We start from the raw sequence: 23,544 nt of genomic DNA on the forward strand, positions 1-23,544 counted from the left end.
AGGCATTAGCCTTATTTCTGGCTCTATTTGCTTTTACTTTTTCTTTCTCATCTACTTTTACTGTACATTCTGAGATAAGATGAGATATAAACAAATACATTCAGAGTGTCAGTTTTACCATTTACATATTGACACTGTGACACTTGTTAAATTCTGGTTATCAGCTCATAATAAGGGTGACCATTTCTCTGAGTGGATGGTATGTGTGGGGCATATGCTAAGGGCTTTTCATGCACTATTTCACTGAGTCCTCCTAACAACCCAAGGATGTGGACACTTTTATCATCTTCACTTTTAGACGCAAGAAAGACAGGTTTAGAATGGGTGACAGCACTTGACTAAAGAGCCACATTTGCAAATGATGGCCCTGGAATCTGGTCCTAGGTCTGTTAGCTCCTGGCTCTGGATTTTCCACATTTTGCTTCTCTGCTTCCCTGGTGTTTGTCCCTGCAGCCCCCCTTCCCCCAACATCATCGTAAATGACCTATTTTGGGACTATTCAAACTTTTTATATCCATTAACTCGGATTAATTGTGTGGATGGACTTATCCTTCCCATAAAGTCACACTAAGTAGAAAATAACAAATACCTCCTTCTGAAATAATTAGTCAAGAGCTAAGAAATAAGAGTTTCTTCAACCCACTGAAGACACGGTCTCCCAAAATATTTGGTCACTTGGAATTTGCATTTTCCTTCTCAGGAAATCTAAATATTTTATAAAAACAAGACACATGCCTAAGGGATCTTCGTGGCACTGAGATTTGCCTCTGTGCTGCGTGCAGCAGCCAGGTGATGGGGAGAGGGCAGCCAGCGGGGTTCCACACCAGCAGTCAAGCCCCAGCCAAGCCACTGGCCCTGTCTGCAAAATGAAAAGCTTGAACTGGATGACCTGAAAGCTGCTTTTCAGTTCTAAAATTTAAATATCCTAACCCCCAAGCTTGGGTTAGATGCGTTTCCTGTGTGCTCTAGTGACAAGCCACCCGCCTGTGCTTCCTCCCACCTGGCACTGAGCACAGTCCCTGATAATCCCTCCAAACCCCAGCTTTAAAGTCTGGCACAGGGATAGCCAGGTGTCTCTGGTTCTCTGCCTGTCCCAGCACCTCAGGCTGGGCCTGGAAGGCAGGAGTCACTCAATACACATTTGTTAAATGAATGAATAAATGAATGACTGAAGACTATCGTACGTACATGGTCTATGCCTTTTCTTTCTTGACTTGGGCTTATCCTATAAGCCACTGTGACAGCATTTGCACTTCATCTAACCCCGCAGTGAGCCCCTGTCTAGCAGATCATTCTAACAGACAGAGCATCGCTGGAGAAGAAGCGGGAGGCTGGTACCCTCCTGCCTGTTTTAAGGGCTCTGGCATAATGACCAGGCTGGTTCATGGCCTCCCCCGTGAAATGCTGTAGCTCTGACAAGTCTTTGTGACTTTACTGCAACTATATCCAGAGCTCCAGTGGACCGTGGTGCTTTTCAGTCCTATGGCCGAGTGATGATGCCAAAGTTACGTATAACAGGAGATTTCCTTAATATTTCCATTGCTTCTCTCTAAATAATAAGCGTAAAGTAAGAGTTTCTTATAATAAAGGGAAAAGAGACTTCAGAATGTCACAGGCAGAGCCTTGGGAAGTAAAGTTATGAAGCCAAAGCAGGAGCAAAGTTTTCATACTTGACAAGCAGTTAACAGTCTTCCTTGGAACAAAGTCATGGTCAAACATTAATTTAGAATCACTTGGCCTTAACTGAAGTGGTCCCTCAAGTCTCCCTTTAGGTTTTAAGAATTATTGTCAAAAGCACAATAAAATCTCCTTGTGTTCACACATCTGCTGAAACGGACATTATGATAGCCAACATTTTAGTACTGCAGGCCCTGGGATGGGGCAAGGCGCCACTGTCCCTCCTTGCAAGACAGAAACTGCATCAGGTATCATCTCACATTGGTCAGAATGGCCATCATCAAAAAATCTACAAATAATAAATGCTGGAGAGGGTGTGGAGAAAAGGGAACCCTCCTACACTGTTAGTGGGAATGTAAATTGCTGCAGCCACTACGGAGAACAGCATGGAAGTTCCCTAAAAAATTAAAAAACAGAGCTACCATATAATCCTGCAATCCCACTCCTGGGCATATATCTGGAGAAAACCATAATTTGAAAAGATGCATGCACCCCAGTGTTCACTGCAGCACTGTTTACAATAGCCAGGACATGGCTAAATGCCATCAATGGAGGAGTGGATAAAGAAGATGTGGTATATACATACCATGGAATACTACTCAGCCATAAACACAATGAAATAATACCATTTGCAGCAACATGGATGGACCTAGAGGTTATCATGCTAAGTGAAGCTAGCCAAACAGAGAAAGACAAATACCTTATGAACTCACTTATATGTGGAATCTAAAAAAAAGAATGATATAAATGAACTTATGTACAAAACAGAAATAGACCCACAGACATAGAAAACAAACTTGTGGTTACCAAGGGGGAAGGGGAGGGATAAATTAGCAGTTTGGGATTAACATATACACACTGCTATGTATGAAACAGATAACCAGCAAGGACCTACTGTACAGCACAGGGAACTATACTCAATATTCTGTAGTAACCTATAAGGGAAAAGAATCTGAAGAAGTATCTATCTACCTATCTGAAACTGAATCATTTTGCTGTACACCTGAAACTAACACAACATTGTAAATCAACTATACTTCAGTAGAAAGATTTAAAAAAAGAAAGAAACTGCATCTCGGAGGAGTCCTTTATTCGAAGTTCTTTCTGCTTGGGATACGGGGCTGTTAATGTCTAGTTGAGGGACCAAAGCAAAACCCCAGCTCTGCCTCTCCTGAGAGCTGCCTGCTGCCCAGTGTGGGTATAGTTTAATGCAGATGCGAGCCGAAGACCCTGAGGAAGCACTTCCCTTCCCCTGCTGCCTAACGTCATCCCCACTAAAGCCTGCAGTTCTGCTCTGCAGCTTCTAATGGTGCTTCTTAAGGCTTGAAAATAAACACAAAGTAGACACCATAGCTTGGCTATGGTTTTTTCTGTGCACTTTTAAAAACTTCATCTTAGTCTTGCACTTGGCAAAGGAGTTCTGGTAGGGTAGATGAAGAATTAGCTAAGGGATCAGTGGGCTGGAGTTCAAGTCCTGGTTCGTCCACTTGTCAACAAGGTCCTCCCTTCTCTAGACTATATCTTGGTCCTCGAATGGGAATGAGATTGGCCTACCTCACACAGGTGTGAGGAAATGAAATAGCATGAGGAGGTGCTTTGCAAATTGCCAATCATTAAACATGTCAAATATATAAAAGCAAGAAACAGAAAGGGGGAAGAAAGAAAAAGAATTAGAGAGAAAGGTTTAAGATGAACTTCATGACACCTATGATGTAAGATGGCTTCATCGAAAGCTCAGAAGAAGCTGTGTCCAGCCTTCCGAGGGAATAATAAGAATAAACGTCAAACACTTTCCTTACCCCCAACCCTGTTTCCTATTCCCTTCCCTAAAAACAATAAAGGTAACAGCGCTGACCTAGCTCTTAGAAAAGAACAAGGGAAGATAAAGAGGCCAATACTAAGAAAGATAAAGCAAACAAAACAGTCTAAAACAGTGTTCACGTTCAGGGTTCAGAACATCTTAAAGATGGAGATTCATGAAATTACACAACCGTTGCAAGTGCATCTGATACAAAGTCCTATAAAAAGGGGTCCCCTGGGCTTCCCTAGTGGCGCAGTGGTTGAGAGTCTGCCTGCCGATGCAGGGGACATGAGTTTGTGCCCCGGTACGGGAGGATCCCACATGCCACGGAGCGGCTGGGCCCGTGAGCCATGGCCACTGAGCCTGCGCGTCCGGAGCCTGTGCTCTGCAACGGGAGAGGCCACAACAGTGAGAGGCCCGCGTACCGCAAAAAAAAAAAAGGGGGGGGGGTTCCCTGATTCTCCACCTTAGGCCTGTGGGTTGATAGTCCCAAGAGCCATATGAGACGTTCTGACTCAAAGCAGAGCCAACGGGGCAGGGAGAAAGCGGGTCTCTCTCTTCCTCTCAAGCTGGCTCTCCCTCCCTCCTACTCATGATACTTCAATGTTCATATTGCTTTAATTATTGGTAGGTCTCACTCTGGCTGGGGAAGAACATCTTGCCACTCAAGGGTACCTACACAGAATATAGCTTCATGGGCAAAACAGAACTGCCCCAAGTATTACAAAAGGTTTCAAACTTTTCAGCTGCAAATTCTTAGAGGACTCGTCAGTAACTGGGTCACTTCTTGGTTTAGATCCTCCTGCCAGCACCTGTCCCTACCTCCTCCTAGCCCACCCCTGCCCAGCTTTTCTCAAGGAGTTGCTGAGACTTCAGGAACTGAGTAGAGCTCTTCTGTTGGCCTTCCATAAAGAGCTCACGATACAGCCCAGCTGCGTGATAAGCTTTCACTCTAGAAATGGTGTGTCAGAGCCTTTGAGAAGGTAGAGGTCAGGGGTAACTTACAAAATCGGGCGAGACTGGAAATCTTCCTGGTTCATCCTCTCAGACTGGCGGATTTTCAGGATCTCGGTGTAGCTCAGGTTCTGCAGTTTGCTCTTGAACTGGTCCAGGGAGCTAGGCTTGGTTGTAAGAGCTCTCATAACCTGCTCCTTCACCACCTGCATTACCTGTGAGATTAAAGGAAGACCATAATTTTCCTGGGGGTTGACCTTACCCATTCAGAAAAGTCTTCCACAGATAATGGTTCCCTACCCACTGAGCCCTTTAGTTTGCACTCTCAGCCCTAACTTCAAGAGTGCTTTTCTGAAGAGTCAACTACCATGATGTACAGCTTCTCTTATCTCCTGTACCACTGGAACCGCAAGGAAGGAGGTGAATTGACTAACTATGAAATGGGGGGGACCGTGGGAGACTTGGGGTGGGAGGATATATGCATATTCATTTGCTTGATATATTATGTGACTATAAACAATGCAAATTCAAGAATGAAAGAAGTCCAAGCAACAGCTAGAAGTCTGCATAATCATTATTTTTTTCCAGGAGAAAATCGCTGAGACACAATTAACTGTGGAAGTTTGGTTGGCACCGGTTCAAGTGAATGTGAAATAATACCCACCCCCGCCCCTCCTGGATTGCTTTCCCCATGTAGTTAAGGCCTGAGTGTTCATACAAATGATGTATTTGGAAATGTGCATGTGGTATTGCCTCTTTGAGCCAGGCACTAAAAAAAGAGGTCTACTGAACTAGAATAGATATATCCCATTGGAAACCTCAAGAAAGAAGAATATGGTAATTTTCTTCTTTAGAATAGGTCCAGCCCACAAGGAGGCAACTAACCATTGCCTCTATTAATGTGGATTCATCTTCATCAGAATATCTAGAGCAGGAAAAGACCAGAAAACACACAGAGGCATCCAAGAGACTGTAATCTTGCTGCTTCTTTTTTTAATCTCACATTACAGATGAGAACAACAATTGTTACCCTTGATAACGTACTTACTATGTGCCAGATACTATGGAAAATGTTTTATATATATTCCTTCTCTTAATCTACTCAAATCCACGAGGTAGATATTATCATCTTTTACATTTCCATATGAAGAAACTGAAGCTTCGAAACCTTAAGTTAACTAGTTCAAAATCATACAGCTGATTGGTAGGTGAGTGAGCTGAGATTTGAACTTAGGACTGTAAACACTGTATTATACTGCACCCCATACCACCATTTTTGGGTTGTTTGCAACTTAAAAATAAGAAAAAATCACAAATGCACCTCAATTAGGTGCTAGGTTCTGTGCCAGGCACTTTGCTGTTCATCACCCCATTTAATCCTCTTTCCAATACAGTAGTGTAGGTGTTTTTAAACACTATTTTAAAGGTAAGAAAAATGGACTCAGTACTCTGTGGGAAAAGGATCTGAAAAAGAATAGATATATGACTATGCATAACTATATCACTTTGCTGTATGCCTTAAATGAACACAACACTGTAAATCAACTATACTCCAATATAAGATAAAAAATTTTTTTAAAAGGTAAGAAAATGGAGACTGAGAAGGATTGAGAACTTGTCCAAGGTCACAGATATCTAGTTGAATTCTAAGATACCCGTATGGTGGGCAGAGCATACACTGGGTGTTGAACAGCCCTGGGTCCCTCTCCTGTCACTGTAAATGTGATCTCAGTATGCTCCTATGGCTTCTAATCAGTTGTTCATTCAACCATTCACACATGGTGGATACTTCAGTAATCGTTCACTGACTAGTTCCACCAAAATGCCACTTTCATGAAATGTTATTGTAATAGAAGTAACAGTTTTACAGCATGGAAAAGACTGTGGCAATCCAGAACTTTCAAACCTGCCTGATGGCCAGGTGATGGGAAAAATCTCACTACCTTGGGACATATTTGACAGCTGAAATCTCCTCCAAACATGGGACAGCTCCTTGCGCTTGCTGCGCTCTGTTTAATGGTGCTGTCCCCTCTCTGATGGTGCAGGTTGCTCTCTCCAAGAGCATGTCTCTCCTGTAGCTGTCCTATCATGTGAGGACCTGTCCAGTGATCTGCTGGGGTCTAGAGACATCAGGAGGCTGAACAAGAAAGTCAGTCCTCCTTGGTAGCAAAACCCAATATGCCTTCAGAAAAACCTGAGCATCAGGGGAACCCACAAGCCCACGAGTCCCCTCAGCTCAGGGATGCCCGATATTCTCACTCTGTAGTCATCTGCATACACATTGCTTGCAGTGTCCTCGTGCAACCAGGAATCCCACGTCAACCGCATTTTCCCTTTAGTCAACTGAACATGGCTGAACCGAGGGTAAGACGAGTCATAGGTGGCTGGGAGACAAACAGGTCTATCTATTTTCAAGTGATATCAACCCTCATTTTTCCTTATATGCTTCTGACCTTTAGGAATCCATGTCCACAGTCAGAATACCCTCTACTAGGTAACCTATTTGCATTTTCATAGGGGCTATCTGGGAAGCAATATTTTATCACAAGAAATAAATCTAATGGCAGGAATCTTGGGAAACTTCAGACGAAACAGTGAAGGATAACAGATCTGTATCATCCACTTATGGATGTAGGCACCACTATTCTCAGAGGACCTGCGTGCCATGCTTGCCCTGTGAAGAAGAGGTTGCTGGTGACAACAGTGATATAAAGGCATGAAGGCAACTGTCTTCCAGACCACTGACTCATGGGAGTTTCTAGGGCCATGGCTGGGTTGCTCTCTTCAGTATAACTCAACTGGTTATTAGCTTACTATAAATCAGACTGTATTGACAGAAGCTATTAACAAAAATTTGCTTGAGAGCATTATTTGTGACGTCAATACAGCAAATGTTGCTGAGTGCTTACCATGAGTCTATACTGGGTGGACAGTATAAGGAACATTAAGGCCCTTGCCTTAATGTGAACGAAGGGTCTAATAAGAGAGCCAGGATGGACAAAGATCATGACAGCAGAAGTGTGGATGAGACAAGGCAGGTGGACTGATGAACACTGCTGGCAGGGGGGGATGGTATTTCAGAGAAGAAGACATCACATGGATTTTGCAGAAAGAATGGCTGTTCAGTGGTATGGAAGTAGGTAAATAATATGGAAATGACCACATCTTAGCCACTTGGAACCTGGGCTGTATCTGAATTGGAACCAGTTACATAAACATTGTTTCATGCCCCCAGCATAACGGCAGAGAGGAAAATTTCCAGTTGACCCTCCACCTGATCTGCTTCTTTATTTACTCAGGCAAAATGCTAAATTTGGAATGCTTCACAAATTTTGAAATTGTTACCATATCATATCATGCAGTATAAATGGTGGCTAAATTTAGTCCAGGCTGAATTATAACACTTTGCAGTTTCATGTGAGGGGCACCACAGGAGCTGCCCCTTTCCTCATTTAGAGAAACTCTGAGTTGAGCCAAGGAGGTAACTGTCATCTCCTAATGTTATTTGACCTTCTGGTGGGAGGTAAGACATGTAAGAGAGACAAAGATATAGCCACTTGAATGCCAAAAATGACGAAGAGATTTTAAAATAGAATCAAGTTAATGCTGAGAGAGTTTTAGAGCTACCTCCACTCCCCTTGTTTTATAGATAAGAAGACAGAAGCCCAGAGGGCCAGGTGATTCCCCTTTTCATGTGTTTCTTAAGGGGTGTCAGAGATGACAGTCACCACACTACATGTGACTAGACACAATGATCATGCTAGTAAGTGGGCATGTGACATGAACTGACCAATCAGCATCCTTCTCCAGACTTTCCTGACTTGACTTGAGGCATAGCTGAAGCATGCTTTTCCCCTCAAACTGAGACCTCTAAGACTGTCCCTTAATATTCGGGAAAGTGGAAGATAATGAGACCAATGCCAGTAGAATCAGATGGAAGAAAGTTCGTGTGTGTGTGTGTGTGTGAAAGAATGTGTTAACGGTGACGCCATATTCAACCACAAAATCAGTTCGACCCTGACGTTTGCTGGTTTGGTTACATAAGCCTTTTTCTTTTCTTAAAATGGTTTGAATGGGATTCTTGTCACTTTCAACCAAAGATCTCAACAAATACATGCAATGCAGTATGCAGGAGTACCAGCTTATGGGGCTGAGGTTGCCCAGATTGGAGAAAAAATAGAAGGAAGCTGGATAGAAACAACAAAGCTGCTTTGATAAGAAATAACTTAAAAAATCATATTCATTTATATGCTCATGGTTGTACCTTTGCATGGAAATGATGATAATCCCCTATGTAAGTATGGGAAACTTTGCAGCTCCTACTTATATCTTATGCTTAAAATCCAGTTAGAGTTCCATTTCTCTAGCTTAAGACTTCGATCCCTGCTAGATGTAAGCATCCATAAGTGCAACAATCCTTTAAATCCCCAGCAATCATTTACACTTCAATTTGAAGAAAATATAGCCCATTTCCTAAGAGCAGGTTGATAAGGGAGACGAGGTCTAGAGGGCTCTGGCCCTAGGGAAAGGGATGAAAGTGGTAGGTATACAGCATAAAACAGCAGCCAAAGACTGGTTTTGCCTACTTCACAGTTTTGCTTGGCACTGGCCATTGACCATTGTTCTATGGTCACTCCGTGTGCCAAGCACAGTGACCCCCATGATAGATGTCACTGTTTTCTTAAGAAGGGACAAAATAGACAGACAGGTCAACTAGTCTTCTATTCCTTTGCAAAGTAGCTTCTACAAGGATTAGAATTGATGGCGTAAAGTCTCTGTTAATGCTCTATGCATGCGATTTAAATCAAGACTCCCACAACCACCATCCTTAACTCTGTCCTCTTTGCAAATTATCAGACCTTTAATCACTGTTTGAAAAACCCACAGATGGTGCTGCAGAGGCATCAGCAAATCAATGAACTTAAAACTCTGCTTAATTACAACACGTGCTTTGCTACAGTGTGTTTTCAAAGAAAACATACTCTTATAATCTGAATTTGGTACTGACATTATTTAATCAAGGCCCGAACCGTGCCTGCAGTCTGAGCCATGTGTTTCTGGAGTTTTCCCAGCACATGTTTGCTGTAATAATGTCACATGTTAAATACAAAAGAAGTGGGGGGGTCTCACAAGATATTACTTGTACTTCAAATGGAGAAAACCTTTTGGCTCCTCAGAGCGGATTAAAGGTGTAAGTGCTGGGGATCCCTGAATAGAAGCGAGCATGCTGTTGGTCTAACTGTACGCTCTGGTTTCATCGTTGTTAACTGAAATGTGCTCCGGATCCACGGAGTCTCCATATGCTTGTGGTCTCGTGCCCTTTGACCCTGCCTTTAGAGCCACAGCTTTACCCAGCATCGTTCATCCATTCATTCAACAACTGTTTTTGAGCACCTCCACTGTACAAGGCCCTGTGAGTGAGCGCTTGTGCTCAATGAAGTCCCGGTCTGGGAGAGTGAAAGACATGCACACACTTGCCTCCCCCAAGAGAGGAAGTGATGTCACAGCGGGGTAAGGGCAAGGTGTTTACCCCCCAAATACTTACAGAGCCCCTCTCGAGGGCCAGTGGGCTGAGGGTACAGCATGGGGACTTTGGCCGGGGCTTAAGGAGAAGCAAGATGTGGACACAAAGAGGTGCAGGGAAGGAGCCAGTCTTGGTGGGAGAAACAGCATGAGCCTTGGCTCGGAAGGAGGAGAGTATAGCTCTGGGTGGGGAAGAGTGGCTGGTGGTTTCGTTTAGTTGGACGAATGAGGTGGGGCTGCAAGGTAAGGCTGGGCAGATGGTGGATGGCTTTGCTGGTTAAGATGAAAACCGTAGATTGTTTCTTCTGTTACTAATGATAAATCACCAGAGGATTTGGGGAGGTATGATGGGATTCAATAGTAGAAAGTAGGTTGGGACACATGTGAAGGAATCTTTATTCCTGGTCCAGCTGGGGAAAGGAGGGATGTCAGCAAAGTCTACACGGTTGAGACAATTGTCGCTGGGACTTGAAGGATGAACGGGTGTTATGAGGTGAAGGAAGAGGAAAGGGGAATCCAGGCAGAGGGACCGACAAGAGCAAAGGCAGAAGGTAGGCAGTGCATGACTCAGGTATTAAAGAAAATATGCTTTTGGAGCCCACGGTGGTAGTTTTCAGCAAACAGTTGGGTACTGGGTTCAGGATAGTTTCACAGCCTTTAGAGCTCAGCGCACACAATTTTGAAGCCAGGCTGCAGACTTCCTCAAGACACTCAATCCCTCCCAGACTCATTTGCATCATCTATAAACTGGGAGAACGAATCATCTGGGATTCATCAGGTTATTGTTAATGAGATGAAGCCTAACACCCTTTAAGGTACATTGTAGATATTTAGCAAACGTGAGTTTCCCTTCTCAAGCCTCAGTTTGCTCATGTAAAGTGGAAGCACTGACATGATAGATAGCATGCATTCTACTATGCGTGTTACTATGTAAGCACAGTACAGAGTTCACAGGGTTGTTGAAAAATCTATTCAAGATATTACATGCAAAGTGCTGTGTGTGACGTGGACAGTGAGGTCACCGTGACTGTTCCTCTCTAAGATGGCATTTCCAAACCCAGCAAATACTAGGCTTGTTATGCATCACGTTAAAAGCCAAGATTTGTACCCAAGAGCTGAGAATAAGAACAGTTCGCTGTAGACTGGGACTGTCCATTGGTTTCACTTCTCCCAAGTTAGAGTCTGGAGTGCAAACTGCTTATAGCCAAGGCCTGTTCTCTGGACGCCAGGTATATGTACTGTGCCCGTCATGCAACTCTGGGTTACATTATGTCTTTGGTGAGTGATGAAAAACTAGGTAGCAATGATCAAAATAATGGAACTAGCTGGGCTTAGGAACCTGAATGTTCATGAAAGTTGGGAACTTTGCTCTGAGGATTATAGTTTTCAGGAGTCATGTGATGTTCACTCACCTCTTGAATATCTGTCCCTTCCTCTACTTCACGTCATTCTCACTGACTCGTCCCTGGACCCCTGCCCCATTACCTGTCCAGGTTTACCCAACAACCTCTGACTTCAACTTTCCCCCTTCCAGCCCCTCCTCACAGAGGCCAGATTATTTCCCAAATGCAAATCTGATCACATCATTTGCTTGGTCCAGCACTGCCTGCGGGTGAAGACCAGCTCCTCTAGTGTGACCACACGGGCCCTCGTGGTTACCTTCCACTCCCACCCCCCCAACCGATGCCTCCTCCTTGGAACCACCCTTCAGACCCCGTGACCCAGCCGCACTGAGGTCCTCTCAGTGCCTTGAACTTCACCCCGTGCCTTAACTTGTGCTCTTCCTTCCACCCGTGACTAATGCCCTCCTTTCTAACACTTGCTCATTCTTCAATTCTAGAAATCCATTTCTGACCTGCAGCCCTCCCCCTAAAGGCAATGTAGGACCACATTTTCTCCCATCCTAGGACTGTTCCATAATGTCATGGGCTGTGTCCTTGGTCACTCTTGCATATCCAGAGTCTGCATGATCCGATCACATAGTAACTGACAAAATGTCTGTTTAATTTATGACTGATGGACTCGACAAATGATTAAAAGAGAGAAATAGCCTCAAAATCAGTAATTCCCAACCCTCAGTCTACAACAAAATTTAAAACGTACCTTTGCCTGGCCTCACCCCCAGAGATTCTGATTCATCTGGTCTGGAATGGGTTCCAGACACTGGTCATGCTCTACAAAGCTGCCCAGCGGGTACTAATGTGCAGCTGGGGTTGAGGGCTACTGGTTTAAATGAGGAGGCATAAGAAGGTAGGAAGGAGCTATGATGGTTGCCTAGGAAAAGAGAAAGGGACATGCGACCTTCCCTCAGAAATGTCAATGTAACTTACAGATGAGGAACCCAGGCCTCAGCTTGTTACTGCCCTCAGTTCCCCCAAGGGGTGGCCTTCAGGTACCAGCTACAGTGGGGACAAGGTGAGTGCTCTCACCTGGGAAGTCACAGAGATGGTCAGGAGAGAGTGTCTGCTCTGAGCACGCTTGGGTAGGGCTCTTAGAAGCCACCTCCACTCGGTGGGCTGCTTCTCACCGAGGCAGCCACAGCCACTGTGGCGAGAGCATCTGCCTACCTGGCTCAGGTGCCACTTAAGGGCTTTCTTTAGCAAGGGCAGCCACTGTCTCCCCAGTAAACCCACAATCTGCTGGGCAGCAATCAGCATCAGTGTTTCTGGATACAGGGCAGTAGCCCGAGTGCCGACCCTGAGCGGGCAAGCCTGTGGCTAGCAGTGTCCAGACGGGCCTGGGGAACCTGACGGAGGATTATTATTAGAGAGAGTATAGAAGATGACTTTTCAGACTCACCCGGAGAGCAAAGCAGATGGCACCAGAGCAGTTAGAAAGGGAGCTAGCTGCTTGGTACTGCTATTTGCTTGCTGAGAACGTCCCCTGGTTTTAGCTACAAATAAAGTAGGAATCAGATGGCGGGGGCAGTGATGCTTAGGCAGCTTCAAGCATCCTGAGAATCTGATCATAATCCAAACTGAGAGCTCCGAGGGCTTTGCCAATAGCCCCCCCAAATAACTCATTATATAATGCCTGACCTGGGATTCCGCGCAGATGCTATCTGGGTGATTTCACATTCCAAAGTCTAAGACACTAAGAGCTGCCCTCCTCCTCACAAGAAGGCATTTTAATTTAAGGTTTCAGGCATGTTTATAGCCAGTAAAAGAACTAAATCTTTCAACCAGCAATTAGTCTTAAAATCAATTTGTGCTGGCTTTGTTGAAGAACAAAGGATATGGAAGAAACATCCTTCTCACTTTCTTCAGCATCCAAAGGAAGCCAGCTCAAAAGAGGAAACAGAAAAGGTGAGGTTTGGGATCACTGCCTTCCCTCTGCATCCTGCCGTTGAGGGGAGAGAGATCAAAAGGCAAACAGTTGTGTGACCAAGCTTCCTTTCCCCACTGAAATGGGGAGTCAAATTAATACAGCAATCAGGCTAGATTTGCAGGTTAGCTAACTAAGGCTCTGTTGGACAGCAGGAAGCTATTTTCACCAGTGTCTGAGGATGCTGGCCTCAGGCAAGCAAAGTCCACACCAATCATATTAGTGGGTGGCATTTAATCCACAGCTTTGAATAAACAACATGTCAAGTAAGTCAGTCAAAATATGGGACCATGAATGGTGAGAAGGGAAGAAACCAACGGGGCTGGTTTTCTGGCAAAGAAGGTTGAAATACTCTCTTCCAATAGGTTTGGGGGAAAATGGCTACAGATTTTTAATAAATTCTGCTACTGTTGGTTTTCTAATGCTCATTTACCAAACTTAGCCATACTTTGTCAAGCTTCAAGTGTTGAAAGCAAAGACTTAGGCAAATCTTCTGAAAGTTACAAAGAATGACCTTCCCAACGGGCCAGTCTCCCAAACTAGAGTTGCTACTGAGGTGCTGTGCTCTACGGTACCCTGGCTGACCATGGTGGGGGGTAGGGGCTGGACTGCCTCTCCTAGGAGCTCCCCAAAAGCAGGGGAGGAATTTTATTGAAGAAGTAACTGAGCCTGAAAGGAGTTTTCTTTTTTAAGTTCCACAATGATGATGCCCAAATACACGGTACTAAATGATAAGCAATTTCCTAGGTCTGTTCATGGATCAATGGCATCCACAGATACCCCTTTAAACATTATGGGCTGTTTACCAACAAATCTGAGATGCATTCACTGCCCTTCTTCACTCATTCATGGGTAAGGTGTGAAGAAAAGCAGTGAACGGTGACCGTCTGTTCATGTGTTGAGCTTGCCCCATGTGTCTCAACCTCTGTGGACGGGGGGATTTTACCCAATTCATCTCTGTGTGCCCAGCATCCAGTATGAGTTTCAAAAATATTTGCAGAGTGAATGAATGAGCTAAATGGAAAATGGACAGAAAAAATATCAGATAAATCAGCCCCAAACTATTCTAAAATTAGTCACCATTAAGAAATAAATGCAGGGCTTCCCCGGTGGCGCAGTGGTTGAGAGTCCGCCTGCCGATGCAGGGGACGTGGGTTCGTGCCCCGGTCCGGGAGGATCCCACATGCTGCGGAGCGGCTGGGCCCATGAGCCATGGCCGCTGAGCCTGTGCGCCCGGAGCCTGTGCTCCGCAACGGGAGAGGCCACAACAGTGAGAGGCCCGCGTACCGCAAAAAAAAAAAAAAAAAAAAAAGAAAGAAATGCATCGTCTACTGTCTCACATGGAGGTAAATCCTGAAGCCTTACACATTAGGTTCTCCCAGCATACTTTGCATAAGCTGTTAAATAGCGACAAACGAAAGGGGACAATGCGCCCCTCTGGAAGGGAGATTTAATAAACTTTTCGTAAGCAGACTGCTCAGGCAAGACCACAGGGGATACGGGGTGGGAAAAGCAAGGTCTGGCTTCTATAAGCCAGCTCTGCCACCAGGCAAGGCTCCCGAACTCAGAGGACACAGGAATCTCTGCTTTGGCAAGTCACTCTAGAAGGACAGTGCCACCATAACGAAAGTGTTGGTGGATGCTCCTCAGCACACACACCGGGCGGGGGGATGGCCATGCAGTGGTACTTAAATTAAGCAGAGCCCGCTGGTCTAAACTCTGACATACAGGGAAGGAAGGTTCTTGCCACACTTGTCCAAATACTTTTCCCTTTCAGTATGCATCAAATTAAGAGTGCGATATTTTTTTCCCACCCAGTAGTCTTACTTCATAAAAAAGTAATTATAAACTTTAAAATTATGAAATATTTCAAACAGAAAATAATAGAGCAGATAATCATCCACCATGGCAATTTTATTTATGTCAGCATTTTGCCGTATTTGTTTTAGATGTCTTTTTTAAAGATACAAAATGCCATAGGTGTCATCCTCTCCTCGTTCTACTCTTGCCAGAGATATATTCTTTCTGTAGATATTTTTATAATTCCACATATGCCTTATCCATAAATAACATGTAGTATTTTCTTGTGTTTTTACAGTTTTAAAATGGTACATCGAATGTTTGTTTCTATAGTTTACAGTGTGATATTAGAAGCGGACCATTCTTTGTTGAGAAATTTAGAACACTATGGTATGCTTTTTAATTTCCAAATAGATTCAGCTGAATCATCAACAAACACCTTAAAAGTATGTTTTATTTTCTAAATTTTCTCTAATAAGTTGTCAATTCTGGGTATTGCATTAGAAGCTTTAGAAGTACAGTTGACCACTGAACAACATGGGTTTGAACCCTGTGGATCCACTTATTCGTGGATTCTTTTCAATAGTAAATACTGCAGCACTACATGATTTGGAGTTGGTTGAATCCTTAGATGTGGAGCCACGGATATGAAGGAACTGCCCAAACTATATGTCATATGTGGATTTTTGACTGTGCAGAGGGTTGGCGTCCTAACCCCCATGTAGTTTAAGGGTCAGCTGAATACGTTCAGTCCGGTATTAGCTCAGGTAACATTCGTCAGGCATCTAATACATGCTAATCACTGGCTGAAATGCTGGCCACACAAAAACCAGATCCAATGCTCACTCTTGCAGAACTCAAAGGCAGTTAGTGGGAGGTAGGTGTGTAAACAAATAATAACAGTGGCCCTCAATAAGTGCTATTATGGGTATGAGTTACCAATATAATTTGGGGGCAGGGAAAGCAAAGTGATGATTTAGCACACTACTGGTTTTTGCGCATACAAACATTTCCTATTCTTGCCCGATCGCTTCAAGGACTGCACTTCTCAGAGTGTACTGAAATTATGTATTCACTACTGGTTTCCCGTAGGACCCTGAGTCCCTTGAAGGAAGAGACTATACCTCATTTTTCTTTTTATCACTAGTGGATTTTACAATTTCTCATACCTGGGAACTTTCCCCCTCAGTCTAGTAAACCGAAGGTCAATTTGACTGTATTTCTGGGTTACATGCTTAAAAAAGATGATTTCTGGCTCGTCTTTGTGAAGACTGGGGTCAAATCTGTGCGATGGTTTTAAGCAGAGGGAACGAGGGTGTTTATAACAGTAGCAATGATAGATTAACTCTGGCTAACACACTACTGTACCAACATCCTGCTGTATTTCTCCCAGATGGCTGTAAACTGTGACATCTCATAAATCCCCAGGCCTTTTCTTTTCCGTGGCTGGTTACTACACAGTCCCAGGGCAGAAGAGCACTTCCCAAACTAAAGTAATTGTGAGCCATCTTTAAAGGGGAACTTGTCAACCACCATGGCCACAAAGCTCAGACAATTAAAACAGCCCAAAATGCCCTGATTCTGCAAAATCCTTAGTCATTTGGTGGTTTGGAGTTAATGCACCCAAGGCAGATCTGAAATGGTCCTTGTGTTTTTTCCACTCAATACCTCTTCCTTTCTGCTCATTCACTATATCTCTCTCAGCTGGATGCAGGCAGCTATTGCCACAGTTTCCAGAAATCCACTGGGTCTGCCATGCTTTCACCTGAATGTGATTCCTCCCCTTACTGATGGGTCCTTTGGAGGAAACAGCATAGATGGCAATTATATGGCATATATACCATCATTCTTCTCTCCCTTGACAATGGCAGACATGACTAATCTACCATGGCACTTTTATTTCCTGCTGAACCAGGACTCTGTCTGCAGGCAGTCCCTACCAATTAATTGAATTTGGTATTCACAAGAGCACCCACCCATCATCTCCGAAGCAACTGATGTTGGTCAGCAATAGTTAACCTTATCTAACACATTTGACTGTTCAGTAACTTTGGATTAGACTTTCTTAAAAGTCCCAATGACCCAGACCAAATTTTTTCAGGGCCTGAAATTATTTTCAGTTTTATGTCCTTGTGAAAGTTGTTCAGCCCAATAGCTAAACAGTATTTGTATCTCACTTACCGTCTTGGCAATTGAAGCCAATACTAACACCTTAGGAAATGGTGTACTTTCCAGGGAAAGGACTTAGCCATGGGCCTAAGAACAGTGCCAAACGCTCAGGAGGGCCTGACACATTTGTTGAATGGATAAAATAGTGGGAAGACAGGGTCTCCTTGTTCAAACTGTAGGCCTTCTGATGTTGAAAATAATTGCCTTTTCCCTTCTTTTCAAATTTCAATTAGCATGAACATCTGACAGGTGAAAGCTAGAGTCCAAGAATTTTCTGGGGATTAGGGGGGAGGAAGATGATATCTGTTTTGCCCAGTGGTGTCTGCTGATGGGATAAGCAGAATCACTGTCTCCTAAAGGAATGCTTGAGGGCCTGCAGGAGCCAAAGATTTTAGGACCAAAAGGGGACAAGTGTCACTGAAGATGGTACAGAAGATGATAGTCCTTTGGAACCAAACTTGAAACCTGGTGACTTAAATTAATTGGTAACCATCCATTTTTCTGTGCAGGTTGGAAACCATGGGCTGGTATGCACAGGTGCGCAAGGACTGATGAGATGCTGAAAGAGCCATGACACAGAAAATGTTACAAAAGTGTTTATCGGTATTTGTCCAAACTTCTTTTTCTGAGATCTCATATTGTCAAAGTGACTTCTCCTTCTGTTTTATCTACTTTGAGTATAAAAAATGAAAAGTCCTTGCCCCCAAGGCATTAAGTATTGCCCAATAACTTTTCCCAAACCAATAACTATATTGTCTAGAAGTGGAGGTGAGGCTTCTAGGACATCTCAGGAAGGATCATGGAAGTCACAGAAAAATTCAGCCCTAGCAATAAATAAATGAATGGATGACTAAGTGAATAAAAGAGACAAACAAATAAATGGGAGTGAGTTAGAAATGAAGAGTAGATGTGTCTCTCCACAATACTATCTGCTGTGCCTCTCCTTCTGCATAAGGTACTGTACTAGCCAGTGGGAAATGGGGGTGAGGTAGGCAGAGAGATAGAGGACTTAGCACATACAAGAAATTATATATAACTTCACAATTCTACAGCTTTTGATTGGGTAGAACTATAGAGGTCAGGTTGCAGCATATGCCAAGGTAGAATCAAGTGACTTACTCAAAATCACACACTAGACAGTGGCAGAGTAGCGATTTGAACCCAAAGCTCCTGACTCCTACCTGGCAGGGGAGACCACTTCCAGCTGGGGTGGTTAGGAAGCATTGTATGAACAAGGCATGTTCTGGGTGGGGTCCTGCAGGATGGGTATGATTTAGATCTAAAAACATAAGTGAGGGGGATGGGCTTTCGAAGCCAGTAGAAAGGCAGTTGCTCAAATCACTTTGGCTTTAGTGAAAGGAAAACAGCAAGCCCTGGAGTCAGGCAGAACTGGGTTTGATTCTTGGCTCTCTCACTTTTACCATCTATGTGTCCTAGAGCACATTTCTGAACCTCCCTAAGCCTCAGATCCCCAGTAACCTGGAGATTACAGCGCAGACCTTGCAGTGTGGTTTAAGGATTAAAGGAATGTTTGTTGAGCAGCTTCTACGAGACTAGACATACATGATGGTTATTGTTTATTCTTACTCACTTAGGGAGAGGGGTAGGAAGTAAGCTGTGAGGGACAGGTCAGGATCAAACTATGGATGCCTGTACCTGCCAAGTAGAAGAATCTGAACTGTATCTTGCAGGAAGTGATGAAAAATTAAGATCTTTGAGCAGAGGAACAAAGTCATAAAGTCAAACACTAATGACTAAACCAGATTACCTAGTGCCTACCTTGCTTTGCATTTTTCTTCTTATCCTGCCTCCTGTGTAACATTGGGCTCATCCTTTCATCTCTGTATTTTCTCCTACAAAGTGGATTTGGGCATCCTTGTAACTTTTGAATTGAGCATTTTGGATGGGCTAGTGAAAAAATGCCCTCTAAAAAGGAGGTTATTTATCTTTTGGAAATAAATATTCCTAAAATCTCGGAACAGGAGTTGCCAATGGAACTTCAGAGATGCTTTCTGTCAGTAACAGGGAGAGAAGGTCCTTTCTGGAAAGGCTAAAATAAGGTGCTGTGCCCAGTTTTGGGACACCACTAAAAGGCCAGCACTCTAATTAGCACTGAGACATTTTCTCTATAACTTCAAGATCAATGTAACTCTTCCTTATTGTCCCACCTAAAGGACAGAAAGAGGCAAAGAGGAGAAATCTTGAGTAAAGAAATGGATGTCAAACCAACATGGTACAACAGGTGAATGAAATGAGAAGGAAAAATAAGGTACAAAGGCAAGAAAAACACTACCCTTAAAACTTTGTGTGTACGTAAAGTTCATTTGGTAAAGAAAATGTAAAGCTATAGATGCTTGTTCTTTGGCATAAGATCTTCAAAAGGAACATCTCGAGATACTCACTGATACAAGTGCCTTTTGTCTGAAGGTGTGGCTGGGAAGCAGGTAGGCTCCATAAGCAAGTTTATAAATGGTGAGACCCAAAGCACAGAAAAATGATGCAGTTGTACAAGTATTATACATCAGTAACATGCCTTACACTGAATCCGGGGTGCCTACCAAGAAACCACACCCCAAGGCTTTTTTTTTTTTTTTTTACCACAGAACCTGCTTCTTCCCTAGTTAAGACAACCAAAAGTCATACGGATGTTTCTAAATGACTCCCCCTCTCAAGAGCACACCTCCTGTGCTCCCATCGGCCAAGTTCCAGCTATTTGTCTTTGGCTAACTGGGTTTCTAAGGTGGCTCTGAGAATGGCTCACTCTGGGCACATCATTAATCAGTGCCAAACTAAACAGGCTATAGCCCCAGCTGAGAGTACAGCGGTTGGCTCATCACTCCAACACATAATGAGCAAACATGAGTGATGACTACTGGGTAAACACCACGCAGAGAACGCGAGTCACCTCAATGAGTCTTGCTTTAGACGTTACACCTAGGAAGGCTGTCTGACAGATATTGATATCCCAATTGTTTCAGACATATAGTAATTTTCCAATGAGGTGAAGCTTGCTGGCTTTTATTTAAAGTGTTAAATTGTAAGAAGGTTAAAATTTGGGTCGTTTATCGAGTATATCCAGCTACTTGTGTGACACTGGATAAATGGATCTGAGCTGTAATAATTCCCATCCAGTAAAGGAAACTTAAGAGTGGCTTTATCAGTAGTTTTGTTAAAAAGGACATTAGAAGGCCTTGAATTATAAGAAAAGGTGCCTGCCACGTCTACGTCTTATTAAGAAATGTTCACACTTTAGAAAAAAGACGGCATGCCCATGGAAAGTCATCCTGTAAAGGTAGCAAATTTAATTATCTCTAATGTTAATGCTACCAGGGATTGAGGAAATCACAGGAGAAAGATAGGAGCCAGTTGCTGAGCCACATCCACAGGGATTTATTTTTGAAATTGCCATAATATTAATGATAGTTAAAGCTGGTAAGGGACAAGCCCTAAGTATGTTCTAGGGTATGTACTGACCCATAAGGGGCAGGGCAAAATGCATAAATGAAGTTGAAAGAAAACTGGAACATTGAGCAGTAACTAAATGAGTATATTCTGTCTCACTTTATTATTTTGATATATTTCCTAAGGTCCTTTTAGCAATATAGAGTGGAAATATCGTGAGTTTTACAAACAAGGAGATCTTCGGTAATTTGCTTATCATCTCTGAGTCTTAATTTGTAAATTAAGTTAGAAAAGCCTAATTAAGCCTAAACACAGGTAGGAGCATTCAGTTAGAAAGTGTAAATGGAAGTATCTAAAATAATACTTGACACATAGTATGTACTTAATAAATGCTAGTTTCCCCTTTGTTTTTCTTCATACTTATGGCACGTATCACTTCTACCTTCCATTAAAGCTTATTTTGTATATCTTTGTTAAGCCGTCAAAGTTTCTCAGATTCAAGATTTGTCCAAGTATATATCCCCACAGCACCGTGAAGCCCAGTCAGGAGGGGTGTGACAAATGCTCACAGAAAAATGACTGAAAAGACTCAACCCATCAGATAAGGGGGACCACAGCATGCATATTATGAGCTCCTGGGTTCAATACCTCTATTAATGCAATGATCACACTGTATGTAATTTATAAATCTACATTTGCCTCTTTTGTTAGACTGGAGACCCTCAAGGGAGACCTAGTCCATAAGAAGTACTCAATAAATATTAGGTGACAGAATCCTTTAATGCACCGTTGTATCTGTTTGGGGGAACTCTGTTAATCTGAAGGACTATTTAGTGCATTAGAGGAGAGGAATGCCAACATTCCTCAGCATTAGAACAAAATGTGTGAAAAAGTTTATTGCACATGAACATGCATGGAGCTTGTAGAAAAAGAGTTAAAATATGGAGATGAAAGCTGTGGGATGTTTACATTCTTGTGAAACCAAAAGTGAGTTGAGCGGAAGATGAAGCGAGGCTGTCCTCACAACAGGATCCTCACCTTATGATGGTAATGAATTGGGACAAGAAAGACCACATTTGCATCAATAAATAGTAAGAGTCTGAACAACTCGTGTCCTATTAGCTCCGCCTTGGGGGAAAGTCTGGCGAGGAGTTTATGACACAGGCAAAGAATGGGGTCATGAGAAAAGATCTAAGTAGTATACAGAAGAGTTAAAATGAGCCTGCGTGCTCCAGTTTCTAGGTATTGAAATTGCTTTCTGATCTCCCACTGACTTGTGTTGATAATAAACCATGTGGTTGCAACTGGACTCCTCCAGTCATATAGCAATAGTAGAAGATCCTTGACAGTCAATCAATATGTGACTTGGCTTCTCTGAGATTTATATGGAGTTTTAAAGCTCCAAGTCCCATTGAAAGCAAGTAGCATTAACTTGGAGCTCTTCAAACTACCTGAAATTTTATGTCATGTTTTATGAACGTGTGCATGTGTGTTTTTCCACCCCCAGGGAATCTGTTGCTGTCATCGGATTTATAAAGTTGGTCATGATGAAGCCCAAAAGAATCACTGATTTAAAGAGAGTAGCAAGAGAAAAAAAAATGCAAACCAGAGCAAAAGCTGTATGTCTAGCTTTGAGATACAAACTGATTTCTTTGTCTGTAAAACACTGTCTTAGAAGTGTCCCATAAACACCTCTCACACATTTCTAAAACTCAACTTATTATCTTCCTCTTAAAACTGTCCTGCCTGAGTAATCAAGACAGTATGGTACTGGCACAAAAACAGAAAGATAGATCAATGGAACAGGATAGAAAGCCCAGAGATAAACCCACGCACATATGGTCACCTTATCTTTGATAAAGGAGGCAGGAATGTACAGTGGAGAAAGGACAGCCTCTTCAATAAGTGGTGCTGGGAAAACTGGACAGGGACATGTAAAACTATGAGATTAGAACACTCCCTAACACCATCCACAAAAATAAGCTCAAAATGGATTAAAGACCTAAATGTAAGGCCAGAAACTATCAAACTCTTAGAGGAAAACATAGGCAGACACTCTATGACATAAATCACAGCAAGATCCTTTTTGACCCACCTCCTAGAGAAATGGAAATAAAGACAAAAATAAACAAATGGGACCTAATGAAACTTAAAAGCTTTTGCACAGCAAAGGAAACCATAAACAAGACCAAAAGACAACCCTCAGAATGGGAGAAAATATTTTCAAATGAAGCAACTGACAAAGGATTAATCTCCAAAATTTATAAGCAGCTCATGCAGCTCAATAGCAAAAAAACAAACAACCCAATCCAAAAATGGGCAGAAGATCTAAATAGACATTTCTCCACAGAAGATATACAGATTGCCAACAAACACATGAAAGGATGCTCAACATCTTTACTCATTAGAGAAATGCAAATCAAAACTACAATGAGATATCATCTCACACCAGTCAGAATGGCCATCAGCAAAAAATCTAGAAACAATAAATGCTGGAGAGGGTGTGGAGAAAAGGGAACACTCTTGCACTGCTGGTGGGAATGTGAATTGTTACAGCCACTATGGAGAACAGTATGGAGGTTCCTTAAAAAACTAAAAACAGAACTACCATACGACCCAGCAATCCCACTACTGGGCATATACCCTGAGAAAACCATAATTCAATAAGAGTCATGTACCAAAATGTTCATTGCAGCTCTATTTACAATAGTCCAGAGATGGAAACAACCTAAGTGTCCATCATCTGATGTATGGATAAAGAAGATGTGGCACATATATACAATGGAATATTACTCAGCCATAAAAAGAAATGAAATTGAACTATTTGTAATGAGTTGGGTAGACCTAGAGTCTGTCATACAGAGTGGAGTAAGTCAGAAAGAGAAAGACAAATA

At 42.9% G+C, this 23,544-nt stretch overlaps 1 protein-coding gene across 9 annotated transcripts in view; it reads right to left on the bottom strand.

The window, feature by feature from the left end:
• Positions 1-23,544, bottom strand: part of ELMO1 (engulfment and cell motility 1) — an 813,276-nt gene that overhangs the window by 40,187 nt on the left and 749,545 nt on the right. For all 9 annotated transcript variants that reach the window (XM_081244556.1, XM_081244561.1, XM_081244557.1 and 6 more), the window contains one exon: positions 4,484-4,647. In XM_081244556.1, coding sequence (XP_081100682.1) covers positions 4,484-4,647 — 164 coding nt within the window. The remainder of the gene's footprint in view (positions 1-4,483; positions 4,648-23,544) is intronic.

Source organism: Mesoplodon bidens, assembly GCF_964165515.1.
Source record: "Mesoplodon bidens genome assembly, chromosome: 9".
Classification (NCBI taxonomy): domain Eukaryota; kingdom Metazoa; phylum Chordata; class Mammalia; order Artiodactyla; family Ziphiidae; genus Mesoplodon; species Mesoplodon bidens.